An 18,313-nucleotide genomic window follows, 5' to 3' on the forward strand; every position below is an offset into this window, starting at 1 on the left:
GGTATGAATAGTCGAGTATGCCTTATTTTCAATTGAAGGCAAAAGGATAAATTATTGAAATTCTAAACATATGGTTGTCCATTTCTGAAAATAAATTAAAGCCTCAACATAATTGTCAGGAAAAGCAGTTTTTGGGGGTTATAAGATGGAATTCTTGTGTATGCAATACATGATCACAAGAAATTCTCTGCCAGAAGAAATAAATTAACAAACATTTGCAGGCTTTGTTCACAATCCAAGCAATGCACCAGGTGATAGAAGATTTTTTGTTGGCAAATAATAAATACACATATTTACCTATTCAGTGGACCAGTACAGTTTGATATAATGTTATGAGCCATTACACATACATACTATCTTTTTAACCATAATGAATCTCCAGAAAAGGAATGGAGAATGTTGTTGCCCTTTAGAAAAGAGAGAGAAAAAAGGGGAACCCATGTAGAGCTCAAGAATGCTTTCACTCTATCCTTTGTCCCTGCTATAATCATGCGATATTTGAGCCAGACCTCATAGCAGAATCCTGACTCAACAAGCAGTGGTTACATCTATAATACTGTTTTATTCCTGAAATATTTGTTTGTGTAGATAGGAAATAACTGCAACTGTATGAGCACTAAATTCAACTTTAGGAGCTTCTGCCTTTATTATAGTCCAGCTCTCTCATTCTTCAAGTCTAAAAACAAATTAAAATTTGGTTAATTGATCAGTTAAGTCAATTTCTCCATAGATTATGAAGAAGTGAGGGAACAGGTAGAGAAGAAGAAAAGCACATGTTGGGGACCTAAGAGAAACCTTTGTGCATGTATGTTGCAGCAGCCACGACAAAAACATCAATGTACATCTCCATTCTACATCCACCACTATTCACTAAAGTATGTCTCCCTCCACTAGAAGAATTAAGATTTAAGACTGCAAAGTTGGCCAGTAATTTTCACAACTAGTAACTCTGTTAATCAGCCAAAAATTCTAAATACCCAATGCTTTGAATCTGATGCAATAAATGACCTTTCATACCCTCGCAAAAAAATACAATGAAATGCTATCACATGTTGCCCACTTCAAATGATTTACAACAGAGTCTTTTTCAAAGGTATGTCATGCTGATAAGTAGAAGTCCCAGGTTACAGAATGTGGAAACCCTGAAGACCGGATGGAGACACAGTTTCAGCTAGAATAGGCAGCCTTCCTTAAAATGTTAGGAGATATGGAAACACTTAATGTTTTAGGTTTCTCGAATTTAAGCTGTGTAATTCTGGATCTTTTCTAACTTTGTTAGTTCCCTGCCACCATTATTTTTTCTATTGTATTAGTTAAAAAATTAGAATCTAGTGTTTAGTGTTACTGTGAAGTTTCTGTAATTTTATTACCACTTTATATTGGGAATTTCTTTTCTCATTGCTTGTCATATTTTTGTCACGGAATTTAGATTGGCAATAACATAAAGTTGAAGGTTAGGCAGTCCTTTCAAAGGTGTCACAGGAACAAATTCACCATAAGAACAGAACAAGATTTTCTGATATCAAAATTTGAGAACTTTGAGTGCAGATGGTTAAGTTGTGACATCAATTTGAAGTTCAAATACATAGTTAGAAGTGATTAACAACATGCATCAAAAGAAGGGGGAAAAGAGACAGAATCAATGGAATGGAACTAAATTATGATGAAAAACCACTAAGTTATGATCTTCAGAAACCGATATCCACAATGACATGAAATGAACTCACATAGCTAGCAATTTGTTTTGCAGTGTTGATGTAAACTTACTATTTTGCTATGCAGTACCTATCTTTTTAGCTTTGCCGGCGCTAAAATACATCTCCAATAAACCTGGGACTTCATCTGCATATCTATCTATATAATTCTTCAGGAAATCCTTCTCACTTAATACGAACACCCATTCAATTTTCCTGTTCCAATTAATCAGTTCCTTTGACTGCAAAACCTTCAAAACACCATACCTTGGACGAAGCCTTTTGTCAACTGCATACAAAAGAAACTTGGGATACGCAATTATAGTATGCAGTTCCAACTTCACAGTGTTCATGCAGAAATCCATCACATTCTTGATTTTCTTCTCTGAGCAAGCTAAAATAACTGGTTCTCGCACCAAAGCCGACAAAATCTCTTCTTCACTCCATCCAAAACTCTTCATCAGCTCAATTTTCTTCTTCCAAGTAGACTCACTCATTGATAGCATCACTCTAACAGCATGTACAAACATTCGAGACGTTGGTTGAAGGCCTAGAATTTTAACAGCATTCACTGCATAAACCATATTATGATGCTTTTGCATTATAGCCCTCGGCTGCAACGTAATAATTTTTCCCACTCTGTGAGGAGGCACACCCTCTTTTATTAAGAAATCCACATTTGGTTGCATTGTACCCTTCAAATCAAACGTCAAAACGCTTAATAGCCGCTACAGTTTTGTCATTACCGCAAAGACAAGACCTCAATAACTCAAAAGATGGTTTAGTATGAGTATCTAAAGCTCTTCTCAAAATTGTCGGATTTGACACAATAAGCTCAGGCAGAAGCTCACCTACAAAGCCATTTTTCATGAGGCACTCAAATTTAGGCTGGAGATTATTGCCCACGCTGCAATGGGCCGCTTTGCGATCAATCTGGCCACATGGGTATCACTGAAGTTGTGAGCTTTCAAGACTTCCAGTACAGATTGAGGTCTCCGTAGGTTATTCTCGTCGAGCTGACACTTCAGGGAGTCTGAAAGAGCAGATTCTAAGGGATTCCCAAAAGAGTTCACAAGGCTGTTAATGACGAAGAGGAAGTGGAGGCGCGCAATGGAGAGGTGGAAGAGAAGGGTATTGCAGATGCTTGCAGAAAACGTTTTTGTACCAGAAAAAGAAGATTTCTGATTAGGGTATTGGACATTTTGGAAGTAAGGAGCCGTTAGAAGACGAACACAAAGTCCAGACTAATGGACAACGCATAGATTTGCAGAGAGAGAGAGAAGAGAGAGATGGTGACAAAGAAGGGTTCCTGCCAGGCCACGGGTTCCCTCGTGTAGAGGAATGGGCCGAGTTTGCTTAATAAACAATAAACCATTACGGCATTACCTAAAAATGAGAACACAAAGCTTAAATGATACAAGAATTTTTCACATCAGTTAGAGGAAAGACTTAAAATAAGTGAAATAAGTGGAAGTCCAAAGCTACTGAAGACAATCAATCTGTATTCCTAGTAGTTTCACAATAAATATAAGCGATTTGTACCTTCCAATTCTATCGAAGCAGGAGACTAATTTTATTATTATTATTTTTTTTTTTTTGGATTAATTACACAGACCTACATCCATCAGAGACAAGAGCCTTCAGAATGGGTGAAGGAATGGCTATAAGCCAATTACATGGAAGCTGGTTCTTGAATCAAGCTTTGCAAGGTTATGAGCAACCCCATTGCTTCTGATATAAGAGAATTGAACTGCTTCAAACTGATGAGAGAAATGCAGAATGTATTGAACTGAGGCTTGGACTTCCCAACAAACATTCGAGTGACCATTTTTAACGGCAGAAATCAAGCCTTCTGAATCGGATTCAATGATAATAGAAACAGGAGACTAATTAAAGCCTAAGTCGTTTTCATAGAAAATAATTTTTTTTTAATTTAATTATTAAAATTCAAGAACAAAGTCGAAAATAATGACAAATTCTTCATCTTATCATTATTTCGCTGCTGCTTATCTCAACCCTGATGTTTAATTTGATTACTTGTTTTTTTGGAAATTGGAAGAAAGATCACAAGAAAGACGCTCGCTATGGAGAGGAGACATCACCTGTCAGAAGTCGCCAAGGTCAAAACCCTTCCGCTTCGTGTTCTTCTTCTTCTTCAGTGACTGCAACAACCAAAAATCTTCTCACCTTTAATCTTAACCTCTTTTGCAATAGACACACTATTTTAATCATAATGAATCTCCAGAAAAGGAATCGAAAATGCCATTGCCCTTTAGACAGGAGAGACAGAAAAAAGGGAAGCCATATGTAGCTCAGGAATGCTTCTTTCTGACCTCTATCCTTGCTATAATTATGGGATATTAGAGCCTGAGCTCATAGCAGAATCCTTTGACTCTACAGACGAGTTACATCTACACCATTGTTTTCTTCCTGCAATATTTGTCTGTGCATGTTGTAGCAGCTATGACGAAAACATTACTGTAAATTTCCCTTCTACATCCATCACTCTCAATGCTCACTGAAGTAAGCTTCCCTCCTCTAGAAGCAATAAAATTAAGACTGGAAAAAATGTTGCTACCTTGGTCAGTGTATTTCCCCGTTAACTCTGTTAATCAGCCCAAAATTCTACATACCCAATGTTTCGTTCTTGAGTTTGATGCAATAAATGACCTTTCACACCCTTGCAATGAAATACAAAGAAATGCTGTCACATGTAGTCCACTTCCAATGCTTTACAACACAAGAATACCTCTTTTTCAAAGGTATGCCAATCTGATAAGTAGAAGTCACAGGTTAAAGAAAGTGAAAACCCTGAACACTGCAGATGGAGACATAGTTTCAGCTTGCATGGAACTTACCGACTAATAGGACAGCCTTCCTAAAATGTTAAGAGATACGGAAGCACTTTTTGTTTTCAGTTTAAGCTGTTTAAGTCCGGATCTTTTTAACTTTGTTATTTTTCCCTTGATCATGATTTTTTTCTATTGTATTAGTTAACAAATTTGAACCTAGTGTTTGGTGTTACTGAAGCTTTAGTCTCTCATTGATTACCATGTTACAATGGGAATTTCTTTTCCAATTGCTTGTCATATTCTTTCAGTGCTCACAGAATTTAGATTAGCGATAACATAAAGTTGAAGGTTAGGCAGTCCTTCCAAAGGTGTCATAAAAACAACAAAAATTCACCATAAGAACAGAACAAGATTTTCTGACATCAAAATTTAAGAACTTTGAGGAGTACATATGGTTAAGTTGTGTCCTCAATGTTGGAAGTTCAAATACAAAGTAAGAAGCGATTAACAACATGCATCAAAAGAAGGGGGTAAAGCAACAAAGAACTAAGGGAATGGAACTAAAATTGTTATGAAAAAACAGCAAGATATGACCTTAAGAAACCAGTATCCAAAATGATATGATATGAACTCACGAAGCTACTAATGAGTTTTGCATTGTTGATGTAAAATTACTATTTTGCTATGAAGTACCTATATATTTAGCTTTGTTGGCGCCAACATACATCTCCAATAAACCTGGAACTTCATCTGCATACCTATTAACATAATTCTTCATGAAATTCTTCTCAGTTATTGTGAACAACCATTCAATTTTCCTGTTCCCTTCAATCAGTTTCTTTGATTCCAAAACCTTCAAAACATCATATCTTGGACGAAGCCTTTTGTCAACTGCATACGTAAGAAACTTGGGATACGCAATTATAGTATGCGGTTCCAACTTCATAGTGTTCATGTAGAAATCCATCACATTCTTGATTTTCTCCTCTGAGCAAGCTAAACAAAGTGGGTCTCGCACAAAAGCCGACAATATCTTTTCTTCGCTCCATCCAATACTCTTCAAAAGTTCAATTTTCTTCTTCCAAGTAGACTCACTCATTGATATCATCACTCTAACAGCATGTACAAACATACGAGACGTCGGTTGAAGGCCCAGATTTTTAACAGCATTCACTGCATAAACCATCCTATGCTTCTTTTGCATTATAGCTCTTGGCTGCAACGTAATAAATTTTTCTAGGCAATGAGGAGGCACGCCTTCTTTTATTAAGAAATCCATATTTGGTTGCATTCTACCCTCCAAATCATGCGTCAACAACCAAGAAGAACGCTTAATAGCCGCTACAATTTTATCATTATCATTAAGATAAGATCTCAAGAACTCAAAAGATTGTTTGATATGAGTATCTAAACCCCTTTTCAAAATTGTCCGATTTAACACGATAAGCTCAGGCAGAAGCTCACCCACAAAGCCATTTTTCATGAGGTACTCAAATTTAGGCTGGAGATTGCCTCTTACCCTGCATTGGAGGACTGGAGGCCACTTTGCAATCAATTTGGCCACATGGGTATCGCTAAAGTTGTGAGCTTTCAAGACTTCCAGTACGGATTGAGCTTTTTTGTAGCTTATTCTTCTCGAGCTGAAACTTCTGGGAGGCCGATATAGCAGATTCTAAGGGAAGCCCACATGAGTTCACGAGGTATTGAACTGTAAATGACGAAGAGGAAGTGGTGGTGGGCAATGGATAAGTGGAAGAGAAGGGTATTGCAGATGCTTGCAGAAAACGTTTTTGTACCTGAAAAAGAAAGTTTCTTATTAAGGTATTGGTCATTTTGGAAGTACAGAGCCTATAGAAGACGAACACAAGGTCCAGATTAATGAACAAAGCATTGATTTGCAGAGAAAGATATGGTGACAGATAAGGGTTTCTGCAAGGCCACTAGGGTTCCTGTTGCAAAGGAATGGGCCGAGTTTGCTAGATTTGAGTCGACTCGTTTCGACCCATAATAAACAGTAAACGCTTTTTACTTATGGATATCATATCCATTTTTCATTTTCTAAAAACTTTTAGTTTTCATTTTTTTTATTGAAAAGAGAATAAATATGAAAAAAAAATAATAACAAATAATTTTTAATTAAAAAATTTTAAATCAATTATTCATATTTTTTGTAATTAAAAAATAAATCATTATAAACATATTTAAAAATTTATTTTATTTTAAAAAATTATTTTATTTTAAAAAAGTTTTTAAAATATATTATTTATTTATTTTACAATAATATGATTAATTTTTTAATATAAATAATTTTTTAAATAATTATTCATTTTAAATATTAATAAAATTATTGTTTTATATTTAAAAACATAATTTTATTATAAAGAAAAATATTGTTATTTTAAGTTTTTTTTTTATTTTAGTAAAATTATGAAAATTAAAAATTAATTTTTTTAATTTTTCATTTAAAAAGCTAGTATAAGTGAATAAATACTAAACCATTATAAAAAAAAAAGCTAAATTTATAATTTTTTTTAGTATGAGTGAATTACTCTACTGTTCTTAAAAATTATCATTTCGCATTCATAAATTTTGATAATTATGTTAAAAAATTAATTTTTTTTAATTTAATAGATATCCAATAAATCAAGTAATAATCAATGAATTATACAATGAAAGGTAAAACGAGTTAATTTTTTATTTTTTTAAGTAATTAGTCATTCCATTCAAGCTTTTATATTTTTGTCATTAGTTAATAATTAATTAAGCTTTACCATAATCTCCCATAACACTTATATTCCCTCACTCATTTTTGTAGCTTCCCTTCTCTCTCTTCCTCATTTCTCTCCCTGTCACGCTCCATCTCCATCTCACTCTCTCTCTCTCTCTCTCCATATTATTTGTCTCTCTTTCCCTTTTGTCTCTACCATCTTTTTCCATCTTTGGCTCTCAATCCTTCTCCATTTTTGTCTCCTCTACTTCTTTATGCAAATCCAAACACAATAATAAAGACAAAAAAACAAATGCAAAATCAACAAACTCAACAAATAATTAATCAAAATCAGCCACAAATCAACAAGTTCTAGGAATTTCAGGGATTAAAATTACAATTTGACAAGATTACAAAGCAACAAGTTCCATGAATTTCAGGAATCAAAATTACAATCTGCGGAGAACTAAAATCAATAACCTAATACACTCACTTTTTTTGAAAAATACAATGTGCAAGAAACTGGTCGAAGAAGAGAACTAGAAGAAGAAAAAAAAAATCCAAGAATTAGTTTTGCCCCTTACAAATTGTGTGAAACCTATGAATCAGCTATGGCTTCCACCACCATGCATACCACTTGAGCCCCCTTGCATGGCCACAACAACATGAAAACAGTACCCAAAGAACTTGAATCCAGCTGTTGGAAGATGCCCTCACTGTTGGAGCCACTTGTAATATATGAGCAAGAAGTGTTAGAAGCAACATCATTGTGCTTTTTTGGTTGATGAATTTCATATTCTGACATTTTCAATCAAATGAAGTTCAAACAGAGCTTATGACATCTAATCCATAACTTGTTAGAGTGGGATCTGACTTCTCAAGCTTTTTCACATTGAGAAAGCATTCACCAAAACCCTAGTATTGGGTGGTGGGGGTTGGTGGTGGTTGTGTTGGGTGGTGGGGTGTGGGATGTGGAGAGAGAGAGAGAGAGAGAGAGAGAGAGAGAGAGAGAACAAAACAACGAAGAGACTAGTATTGCTTGCAAGGCTATAGGGAAGAGGGTTCTTGGAGGAAATAGCCCTGATGGCCTGTGTTTCTACGAAGCTGGAATAAAGATCACAGGAAAGACGCCATGGAGAGGGGACATCAACATATTCACAAATGTCAAAAACCTTCCTCTCCACACACTCTTCTTCTTCTTTAATGACTGAATCGTTGGGCTGCAACAACCCCAGTTTTTCTCTCACCTTTATTTCCCTGCTTGAAGCTTCAGGCATGCATACACATTGCAACGCATTTTTGTTACAGTTGGACAATTAAACAAACCAATCATTACCTCTTTCTCAGCAGAGACATTTTAACCACAATGAATCTCCAGAAAAGGAATAGAAAATGTTGTTGCCCTTTTCAACAGGAGAGAGAGAGAGAGAGAGAGAGAGGGGAAGCCATGTGTTTCACAGGAATGCTTTCCTTCTAACCTCTGTCCTTGCTATAATCATGGGATATTAGAGCCAGAGCTCATAGCAGAATCCTGAGACTTTATGTCTTTACCAACAGGAGTTCCATCTATACTACTGTTTTCTCCCTGAAATATTTGTTTGTGTAGATAAGAAATAACTGCAAATGTACAATTTACCAACAAAGCTTCTGCCTTCATTACAGCCCAGCTCCCTCATTCATCGTGTCTAAATGCAAATTAAAAGTTGGCTAATGGATTTGTTAAGTCTATTTCTCTATAGAGTATAGATTGTGAAGAAGTAAGAGAAAGGGTAGAAAAGAAGAAAAGCACAAGTTGCCAACCTAAGAGAAACTTTTATAGCAAGTACTATAAAAAAAGGTCTGTATATGCATAGCTTCCACAGTAATAAAAAAGGTTGAAAAACTGATTTACTGATTTCACATTCATATGCAAACAATCCCAATCTGGGAATACACAATGATTCTTCATCTTTCAATCATTTAGTTTGTGTGCATGTATGTTGTGGCAGCTATGACAAAAACATTAATGTACATTTCCCTTCTACATCCACTACTACCAATTGAAGTAATCTTCCCTCTTCTAGAAGCATTAAGATTAGAACTGAAAACAAAAATGTTGCCACCTTGGCCAGTATATTTCCAATTGTCAAACCCTTGCAAAGAAATACAATGAAAGCTATCACATGTAGTCCACTTCCAATGCTTTACAAAACAAGAGTACCTCTTTTTCAGAGGTATGCCAATCTGATAAGTAGAAGTCACCGGTTAAAGAAAGTGAAAATCCTGAACACTGCAGATGGAGACAAAGTTTCAGCTTGCATGGACCTGACCAATTAAGAGGACAGCCTTCCCTAAAATGCTGAGAGATACGGAAGCACTTTTTGTTTTCGGTTTCTCTACTATAAGCTGTATAAGTCCGGATCTTTTCTAACTTTTGTATTTTCCTAATATCATGATTTTTCTATTGTATTAATTAACAAATTTGAACCTAGTGTTTTGGTGTTACCGTGAGGCTTTATTGTCTAATTGATTACCACGTTACAAAGGGAATTTCTTTTCTAATTGCTTGTCATATTTTTTCAGTTCTCACAGATTTTAGATTAGCGATAACATAAAGTTGAAGGTTAGGCAGTCCTTCCAAAGGTGTCATAGGAACAAGAAAAATTCACCATAGGAACAAGAAAAATTCACCATAAGAACAGAAGAAGATTTTCTCACATCAAAATTTAAGAACTTTGAGGAGTGCATATGGTTAAGCTGTGTCCTTAATGTTGGAAGTTCAAAAACAAAGTAAGAAGAGATTAACAACATGCATCAAAAGAAGGGGGAAAAGTGACAAAGAACTAAGGGAACGGAACCAAAATTGTCATGGAAAAACACCAAGATATGACTATAAGAAACCAATATCCAAAATGATATGAAATGAACTCACATAGCTACTATTGTGTTTTGCATTGTTGATGTAAACTTACAACTTTGCTATGAAGTACCTAGCTTTTTAGATTTCTTGGCGCCAACATACATCTCCAATAAACCTGGGACTTCATCTGCATACCTATTAACATAATTCGTAAGGAATTTCTTCTCAGATATTGTGAACAACCATCCAATTTTTCTGTTCCCTTCAATCGGTTCCTTTGACTCCAAAACCTTCAAAACATCATACCTTGGACGAAGCCTTTTGTCAACTGCATACATAAGAAACTTGGGATACGCAATTATAGTATGCGGTTCCAACTTCATAGTGTTCATGTAGAAATCCATCACATTCTTGATTTTCTCCTCTGAGCAAGCCAAGCAAAGCGGTTCTCGCACAAAAGCCGACAAAATCTCTTCTTCACACCATCCAAAACTCTTCATCAGCTCAATTTTCTTCTTCCAAGTATACTCACTCATTGATATCATCACTCTAACAGCATGTATAAACATTCCAGACGTCGATTTAAGGCCCAGATTTTTAACAGTATTCACTGCATAAACCATCCTATGATGCTTTTGCATTAGAGTTCTTGGATGCGACTTAATAAGATTTTCGAGGATATGAGGAGGCACACCTTCTTTTTTTAAGAAATCCATATTTGGTTGAATTGTACCCTTCAAATTAAACGTCAACAACCATGAACTACGCTTCATAGCCGATACAATTTTGTCATTACTATAAAGATAAGACCTCAACAACTCAAAAGATGGTTTGATTTGAGTATCTAAAGCCCTTCTCAAAATTATCGGATTTGACACAATAAGCTCAGGCAGAAGCTCACCTACAAAGCCATTTTTCATGAGGTACTCAAATTTAGGCTGGAGATTTTCGCTCACTCTGCAATGGAGGACTTGGGGCTGTTTTGAGATCAATCTGGCCACATGGGTATCAGTGAAGTTGTGAGCTTTCAAGACTTCCAATACAGATTGAGCTCTCTGTAGGTGATTCTCGTCGACCTGACGCTTCCGGGAGTCTGAAAGAGCAGATTCTAGGGGAATCCCACATGAGTTGACGAGATGTTGAACTGTAAAAGACTGTGAGGAAGTGGCAGTGGGCAATGGAGAATTGGAAGAGAAGGGTATTGCAGATGCTCGCAGAAAACGTTTTTGTATCTGAGAAAGATGGGTTCCGATTAGGCTGTTCTTCATATTGGGAGAAAAGAGACTTTAGAAGAGAAACATAAAATCTATATTTGATGGCTACAGGGATGCGTTTCTGCTAGGTTTTCCTGAGGAATGGCCCGATTTTCCTAGATTTTTGTCGACTTGTAAAGCTTTAACCAATGAATTTTAGCTATTAAACTTATCTTCAGAGCTGCGAGTCATCAAATTTGAATTCCCATCAAAGCTATTAATGTTATTCTAGTGTTTTTTTTTAACATGTATTATATCTTTTCTACTCTAATTTAATATTTTTATATATTATTTTTTTATTTTTTTATTTAATATAATATTATAATATTATAATATATTAATTATTATTATTATTATATTTTATTTTTTATAATATATATATATATTATATATGTGCTTATTATTTTTAAATTAAATTAATAAAAATAAAAATATATTAATAAAAATAAAAAAATTATAAAAATAAAATTTATAATGAAAATTTTATTATTATAATATATTTTTATAATGGTAAATATTTTATAAATATATAAATTTAATTATTTATTATTTTGTTAGTTTAGAAATGTTGTGCTTGTTAAAATTAATTAGTTTTTATTATTTTATAATTTTTATATAATATATATGTAATTAATTTAAAATTTTTAAATTTTTTTAATATTATTTAAAAATTTATACATAATAGTAAAATAAATTCAATTTGATATAATTTTATATAATATTAATTTTTTATTTTTAATTTTATTTTTTTAATATTATTTAATAAAATTAATTATACACATCAATATTATTAATTTTTATTTAATATATAATATTTTATATAATTTTATTTTTTTTAATGATATGGAGAAAAATTTTAAAAATAATATTGAAAATATATCAATATTAATAAATTATTTATAAATCATAAAGTAATAACTAAAATATTTTTTTTCTATTAAAAAATAAAAAATTCATGCAATAAAATAAAAATCACTGATGTTAATATATTGTTATTTGTAATTAAAATGATTATAGTAAAAAATATATAAATAATTATTTGATTTATAATAAAATATTTTATCAAAATAATTTATAATATATTTTTAAATTAATTTTTTTAAAATTAAACATCAAATTTGAAAAAAAATTATTGAATCTAAATAAAGAAAAAATATGTTAAATGATATAATACTTATATTTATATGGAAATTGTGATTTTTTTAATTAAATTATCAATTTGTGTTTGTATTTAAATATAAATTTATTAAATTAAAATAACAATTATATATTTAAATTATGATTTTTAATTTTTTTTATATATTTATTATTTACCAAATTATGATAATATTATAATATTAAAAAAATAGTATACATTTTTATATGTACAACATTAAAATTTTTAAACTTTTAATAATGTGTCATTTTTAAATAAAAAATAATATTATAAATTATAATTATCCTATTAATTATATTAATTTTATAATTAAATTGAAATTTAATAAATTATGTTAATTATTAATTTTTTAAATAATATATTTATCTATTTAAATGATGTTTTTTATATATAATCTTTTTATATTTTATACGTAATTATTTATTATTTAAAAATTTTAAATTCATATAATTTTAATATATATTGCATATTAATTAAATATTTTATATAAATCAAAGAATATGAATTTTTTTTTTCATTGTTGAATATATATATAAATTTAATTTTAATTAGAAGTAATTTATATATTAATGTGATCATTAAAAATTTTAGAAATATATTTATAATTAAGAAAAATATAAATTTATTTTATATGAATTTTTTTTAATAAACTAATAAAAAATTAAATTAAATGACGATTTCAACAATATCAATAAAAGAATTTATTATTTAACTGATAAAAATTAATTTTTTTCTTATTTTTTTATGTAAATTCAAATGTAATTATATTAAAATAAATTATATAAGTAATTATAAAATAAAGATAAAAATTTATTAGAATTCATTAAAAAAGTTATTCATATAAATAAAATACATTCCTATTTTTATAAATAATATAAATCATTAAGTTATTTTTATAAAATTTTATTTAAAATTATATTATAATAAAAATTTAATTCAGTAGACTTTAAATATAAGTAAAATTAAAAATTTTAAATTTATATAAACTCTAAAATTATATAGATAATTAAAATTTAATTTCTAAGAATTTTAAATTTATATAAATTTTAAAATTAAATTAAATATTAAAAATATAATTATAAATAATATAAATAATTAAAAGTAATTTAATCAATATTTCTCTTTCACATATTATATTTTATATAAATATTATAGGTAATATATATGTTAAAATTATATATATATAAGGATTGGAAATAGAATAAGTATATTATTTTAGATGGATTATAATTAGAGTAGTTAGGTCATGTTATATGGAATGACTGACACATAAATCTGGTAAAGGAATTATACGATATGAATTCTAATTACGGCAATTAGGTCATTTTCTTTTTAACATAAAAGAATATTGGGAAGGAATTTTTTAAAGTAATTAAATGTTTTTTAGGATTTATAAACTTTACATTTTTATTTGAAAGGATAGAAGATTTTCTAAAATATAATTTTTTAAAATTTTTATTTTTTAACTTATTAAATTAATAAATTAAGGAAGTACTTAATTTTTAAATTTTAAATATTTAAAAAAAATTATTTTCTCTTAAATATTAAAAAATTATAAATATTTAAAAATCACAAAAAACTTTCCTTTGTAAAACTCTATGCTTCTCTCTCTCCTCCCAAACAGAGGGTAACTGATCTTGGGGGGGGGGTTAGCGTGCGAGTCGGCAATTCTAGGAATATATGTTACTGATAAAGGAGGATAATTTGACAACAAACACTTAATCTCATGAATGATAACCTCCCAATCTGATGGGATTGGATTAAATCTTCCTAATCAGGTTGTGTATAAACTCTAATTCTCCAAGTGGTTAAGCCAGGAGGATGTCTTCTATTCTGATGTCGCGTAGGCTCTCTTCTAAGCTGTCAAACCTGTCTCCTTCTTGTGTTTGTTCTCATTTCATCTCCCAAAAAACGCAAAACCCTGTCTTTAGATTGTTTCGTCATTACTCCAGTTCTCCTTTCTCTCAAGAGCAAAACCCCTTCAACCCTAATGAGCATTTTGTTAGATCGTCCTTAAGTTTTACTAGCCCAACCAAAAATCTAATTCTCCAAGTGGTTAAGCCAGGAGGATGTCTTCTATTCTGATATCGCGTGCGTTCTCTTCTAAGCTGTTGTTTGTTCTCATTTCATCTCCAAAAAACGCAAAACCCTGTCTTTAGATTGTTTCGTCATTACTCCAGTTCTCCTTTCTCTCAAGAGCAAAACCCCTTCAACCCTAATGAGCATTTTGTTAGATCGTCCTTAAGTTTTACTAGCCCAACCAAAAATCATGATTTTGCTCTGTCAGCAGTGGAAAAGTCGAGATTTTTTTCAACATTTACTAGAGAGAAATCCCCAATCCCTGGTTTGAAGAACAAGGAAATGACTTTAACAAAACCCTTGAGTTCAAGTATTGATACCCAGTTAACTCATCAAAAACCTAGATGCTTTTCAAGCTCAGATTCACCTTCTGATCCTGAGAAATCCCATAATGCAAACAAAATACCCAAATTCAAGCATCAAGAAAGAGAGGAGCCTATCGCGGGAAGAGACCCTAATGAGAACAGAGAAGTTGGTGCAATGCTAATGAAGAAATTGCATGGTTTGATGAAAATTGGGGGTCTTCTGGGACTGGTTAGCATTGGGCTTGCGGCTTCCATTGATTATATCACCAAAGGAACTATACCAATAAAAGAAGTGTTTGACAGTTGCGGGTTGATTATTACAGGCACTATTTGGCTGATGCAACTTTGCAAATCAGCAGAGAAGCGTGGTAGGTTGCAGATTCTGACTCTTATCCTTGAGGTTAAATGTTTTCTTTGAGAGCGTACTTGGTGTTTCTTATCTGTCTTGTGTTCAGTTGGATTTTGTTGCATTTATGATTGTGTACGAGTTAAACAACTCTGCCCTTGATATTATTTGTGATTACTCTAAAATCTGCACAATGTTCGATTATAGGTACGCCCGACTTTTTTATGGGGGTGCTTTGGGAGCTAAAGTCTCTGATTTTGCTTCTACAGCTTACATATCTGCTGTGGGGTTTTCTTCTAGTTCTTATACTTGGAGGTCTTATGGTGCTGCCATTGGGAATGGATGCTTTAGAGTAACTTTCTGTTTGTATTAGTAACTTCTCTTTTGTATTGACCAACTTGTTTATTACTGTTGTCTATCAATGATAATTGACTGGATATAGAAGTTCAATGGTGTTGGAGACTAATTCTTTGTTTGCATCCTTATTTGTGCAGGGGAAATGAGGAGGAAGGAAAAGTAAAAAAAATTCAATCTTCATGATGGATAAATTTATTAGGATAGGAGAGAAATCCACCTTTTTTATTTTTTATTTATTTTTTTTTTTGTTTTTATCTAAGCTCAGGCATGTATTCCCAAAGGATTTGCCTTAAATGTGGTATTTTTTTTTATATGTTATTATCCTTTAATTTTTTTTATAATATTATTAGGTCATATTTTTTTATTATATATTAAATATAAATTATTTAATAATTATTTTCTCGATATTATATTATATTCTTATTATTATTAGAAGGTAAGTTATTATATATTACCATATGTTTTATTTATATATTTATACTTATCACATATATTTTTATTCATATTATATATAAATAGAATTTAATTATTTTTATTATGAAATATTTATTAAAAAGTTTGAAAAATGAACAAATAATAAAAATAAAATATGAAATAATTAATAAAAAATTTAAGACATTATATTATTTTTACATATTAAAATTAAAAAATATATAATATAAAATTATTAATATCACATACATTAATACGAATAATTCTTTAATATAATTATATGTTAGTTAGTTATTAATTCAATTTAAATAAACTTATTTGAATATAAGCAACACCCTATCAACTAAAATTACATAGGATAAAGTAAATATAAGCATAGTATACAGTAACAAATTAATAAAGTAAAATTACATAGATGATCCTCAACGATAAAGTAGTACAAAAGTTCACTAAATTAACTAGTAAATTACAAATAATTAATGTCTTGTGTAAGATTATGTATATAACAAGGCTATAATGAAATTAATTAATTTATAGAATTTTAATTTCGTTGATTACAATTTTTATTATTTAATATTTTGAGGGAAAAAAAAAGGTGGCATTATAGTATGTTTCATGTTCAGAGGCATTCTTCTTTTCTGCAAATTAATTTTACCTTTAGCAGTGCCCAATAATATATCTCACTAAGATGGTTCGTTTCCCTCTTTTGCAAAGTCATATCTCCATAACAAGAATAATGCAGGCATCATTCTCGCAAGAAAACTAGATAATCTATCTGCAAAGAGAAGAGCAGAAATAATGAAAGATGTAAGACACTTTTTACAGCAAAAAAGAGCAGAAATGAAATAGATGAGAGCAGAAGCATTTGAAGGGTATTGAAGTAATTTTTACATAAACAACTTCTCCTGATTTTCCTCTAATTTGGAGGAAAATCTTTTGGGGTTAATACAATAGAGGGGAAAATTGCCTTTTCTCTTCCTTTCTCTTTCTTTTTCCTCTTTTTCTCTCTTTAAATCAATGTCTAAATAAGAAAAATTAGAGAAATTTATTTTTTTTTTCTCTATTATCTATTCAAATAAGAGTAAATGTTGTTATAGAAATGAATGATAAATATAACAATCTTATAAAAAAGTAGAAAAATATAAATAATATAAATACTAACATATATGTGTTTTGTGGAATAATTTTAATAATAAAAATTAAAATCAAGTGCAGCACAACTACTACCTTTATTTTATTATTACATATATAATCAAAAAAGAAAAAAGCGTTGATGAATTTTCACAATCATTAATCCATGATAAATATGGATCAACTTGATTCCTATCCTATTCATAATAACTTGTTGCTAAACTTAATGCTTCATTGTCCAAATCAAATTTACATAGAAATCAAATTTAAATTAGTATTGAAATGATTAAAATTCATTCGATCGATTCTTCAATCCATTTCAAAATCTTTAATTTAAGTCAAAATAACCCATTTTTTGAGTGTTGGAAACATATTTTAATATAATTTTTAGTGTTTTAATATTTTAATTTAAAACAATTATTGAATTAAAAACCCCAACACACAATAAAAAAAATAATTAATTTCACTAAAAATTAATGTTAACTCATTAATTATTGTTGGATATTTAAGTATTATTAATTTTTTTAATGCACCCTATACATTGTTTATACTCATTATACTTATTCGTAATTTTATTTTTTTTATATGTAATTTTAAAAAATTTACAGTGATATCGAAATAAGATTTTTTTTTTTATGACATTTATATTGGTAGTAGAGAGATGGAGCCTTATGCTTTTATAATAGTAAAACTTTTTCTTGTGTATGATCAATGAACATCAAATCTTTTCATTTTCCTTTTCTTTTCTTCCTCTTCATTTACGTGTCCCTTAGATTTGTGCGTATGTCATAAAAGCTTCTACCTTGGAAACTCCAAATTTGGGCCTTGAGGAAGCCATTATAGGGCAGTGGTTAATGAAAATTTCTAGACTTTTGCAATCTTTTATTTGATAGTTATTTTATCTTCCTTTCAAATGCAAGTTCTTGACAGAATAATTACAAATGAGTGTTTAAATTACAGTCTGAATAGCAAGGACAGAGGAAAGGTTCTTTAGAAAACAACTGCAAAAACAGCTTCTCATAAGCTGTTTTTTCAATGTCAGGCTGGATCAAGGCAAGGTCACTTTCAGCCATTACAATCAACCCAACAAAGACCGCAATTAACAAAATTTGTATTATGATATCAGTACCTCTCACAATATCCTCCTTTCCTTATGCTACTGATTTGCAGGCAACAACGTACTGTCTTAGAACAAGCATAGCGAATATCATCATATAAGAAA

The 18,313-nt window shown here is 30.7% G+C and overlaps 3 protein-coding genes across 3 annotated transcripts; 1 reads left to right on the forward strand and 2 right to left on the reverse strand.

Annotated features, from left to right (window-relative positions):
* Positions 1-194: 194 nt before the first annotated feature.
* Positions 195-6,327, reverse strand: LOC131176597 (transcription termination factor MTERF9, chloroplastic-like). Its single transcript, XM_058141657.1, has 2 exons — positions 5,180-6,327; positions 195-676 (listed from the first exon to the last, which is right to left on the reverse strand). The coding sequence occupies exons 1-2, from the start codon at positions 5,967-5,969 to the stop codon at positions 648-650; spliced, it is 819 nt and encodes a 272-aa protein (XP_057997640.1). The 5' UTR covers positions 5,970-6,327; the 3' UTR covers positions 195-647.
* A 3,708-nt stretch (positions 6,328-10,035) lies between these two features.
* On the reverse strand, positions 10,036-11,431 carry LOC131176596 (uncharacterized). Its single transcript, XM_058141656.1, has one exon. It carries the CDS (start codon positions 11,298-11,300, stop codon positions 10,152-10,154), a length of 1,149 nt encoding a protein of 382 aa, XP_057997639.1. The 5' UTR covers positions 11,301-11,431; the 3' UTR covers positions 10,036-10,151.
* A 3,129-nt stretch (positions 11,432-14,560) lies between these two features.
* Positions 14,561-15,837, forward strand: LOC131176598 (uncharacterized). The gene is made up of 3 exons (XM_058141658.1): positions 14,561-15,193; positions 15,379-15,523; positions 15,666-15,837. The coding sequence occupies exons 1-3, from the start codon at positions 14,803-14,805 to the stop codon at positions 15,709-15,711; spliced, it is 582 nt and encodes a 193-aa protein (XP_057997641.1). The 5' UTR covers positions 14,561-14,802; the 3' UTR covers positions 15,712-15,837.
* Positions 15,838-18,313: the final 2,476 nt, after the last annotated feature.

The sequence above is a fragment of the Hevea brasiliensis genome, unplaced genomic scaffold (assembly GCF_030052815.1).
Source record: "Hevea brasiliensis isolate MT/VB/25A 57/8 unplaced genomic scaffold, ASM3005281v1 Scaf178, whole genome shotgun sequence".
Lineage (NCBI taxonomy): Eukaryota > Viridiplantae > Streptophyta > Magnoliopsida > Malpighiales > Euphorbiaceae > Hevea > Hevea brasiliensis.

Excerpts from the sequence above, each read along its gene's own strand:
- LOC131176596 (XM_058141656.1), bottom strand. The coding sequence starts at position 11,300 with ATGAAGAACAGCCTAATCGGAACCCATCTTTCTCAGATACAAAAACGT.
- LOC131176597 (XM_058141657.1), bottom strand. The coding sequence starts at position 5,969 with ATGAAAAATGGCTTTGTGGGTGAGCTTCTGCCTGAGCTTATCGTGTTA. Across the intron at positions 677-5,179 it reads CAACAAAGCTAAATATATAG|ACTTGAAGAATGAGAGAGCT; the intron begins GTACTTCATAGC and ends ATTTGTTTTTAG.
- LOC131176598 (XM_058141658.1), top strand. The coding sequence starts at position 14,803 with ATGACTTTAACAAAACCCTTGAGTTCAAGTATTGATACCCAGTTAACT. Across the intron at positions 15,194-15,378 it reads CAAATCAGCAGAGAAGCGTG|GTACGCCCGACTTTTTTATG; the intron begins GTAGGTTGCAGA and ends GTTCGATTATAG. Across the intron at positions 15,524-15,665 it reads TTGGGAATGGATGCTTTAGA|GGGAAATGAGGAGGAAGGAA; the intron begins GTAACTTTCTGT and ends TTATTTGTGCAG.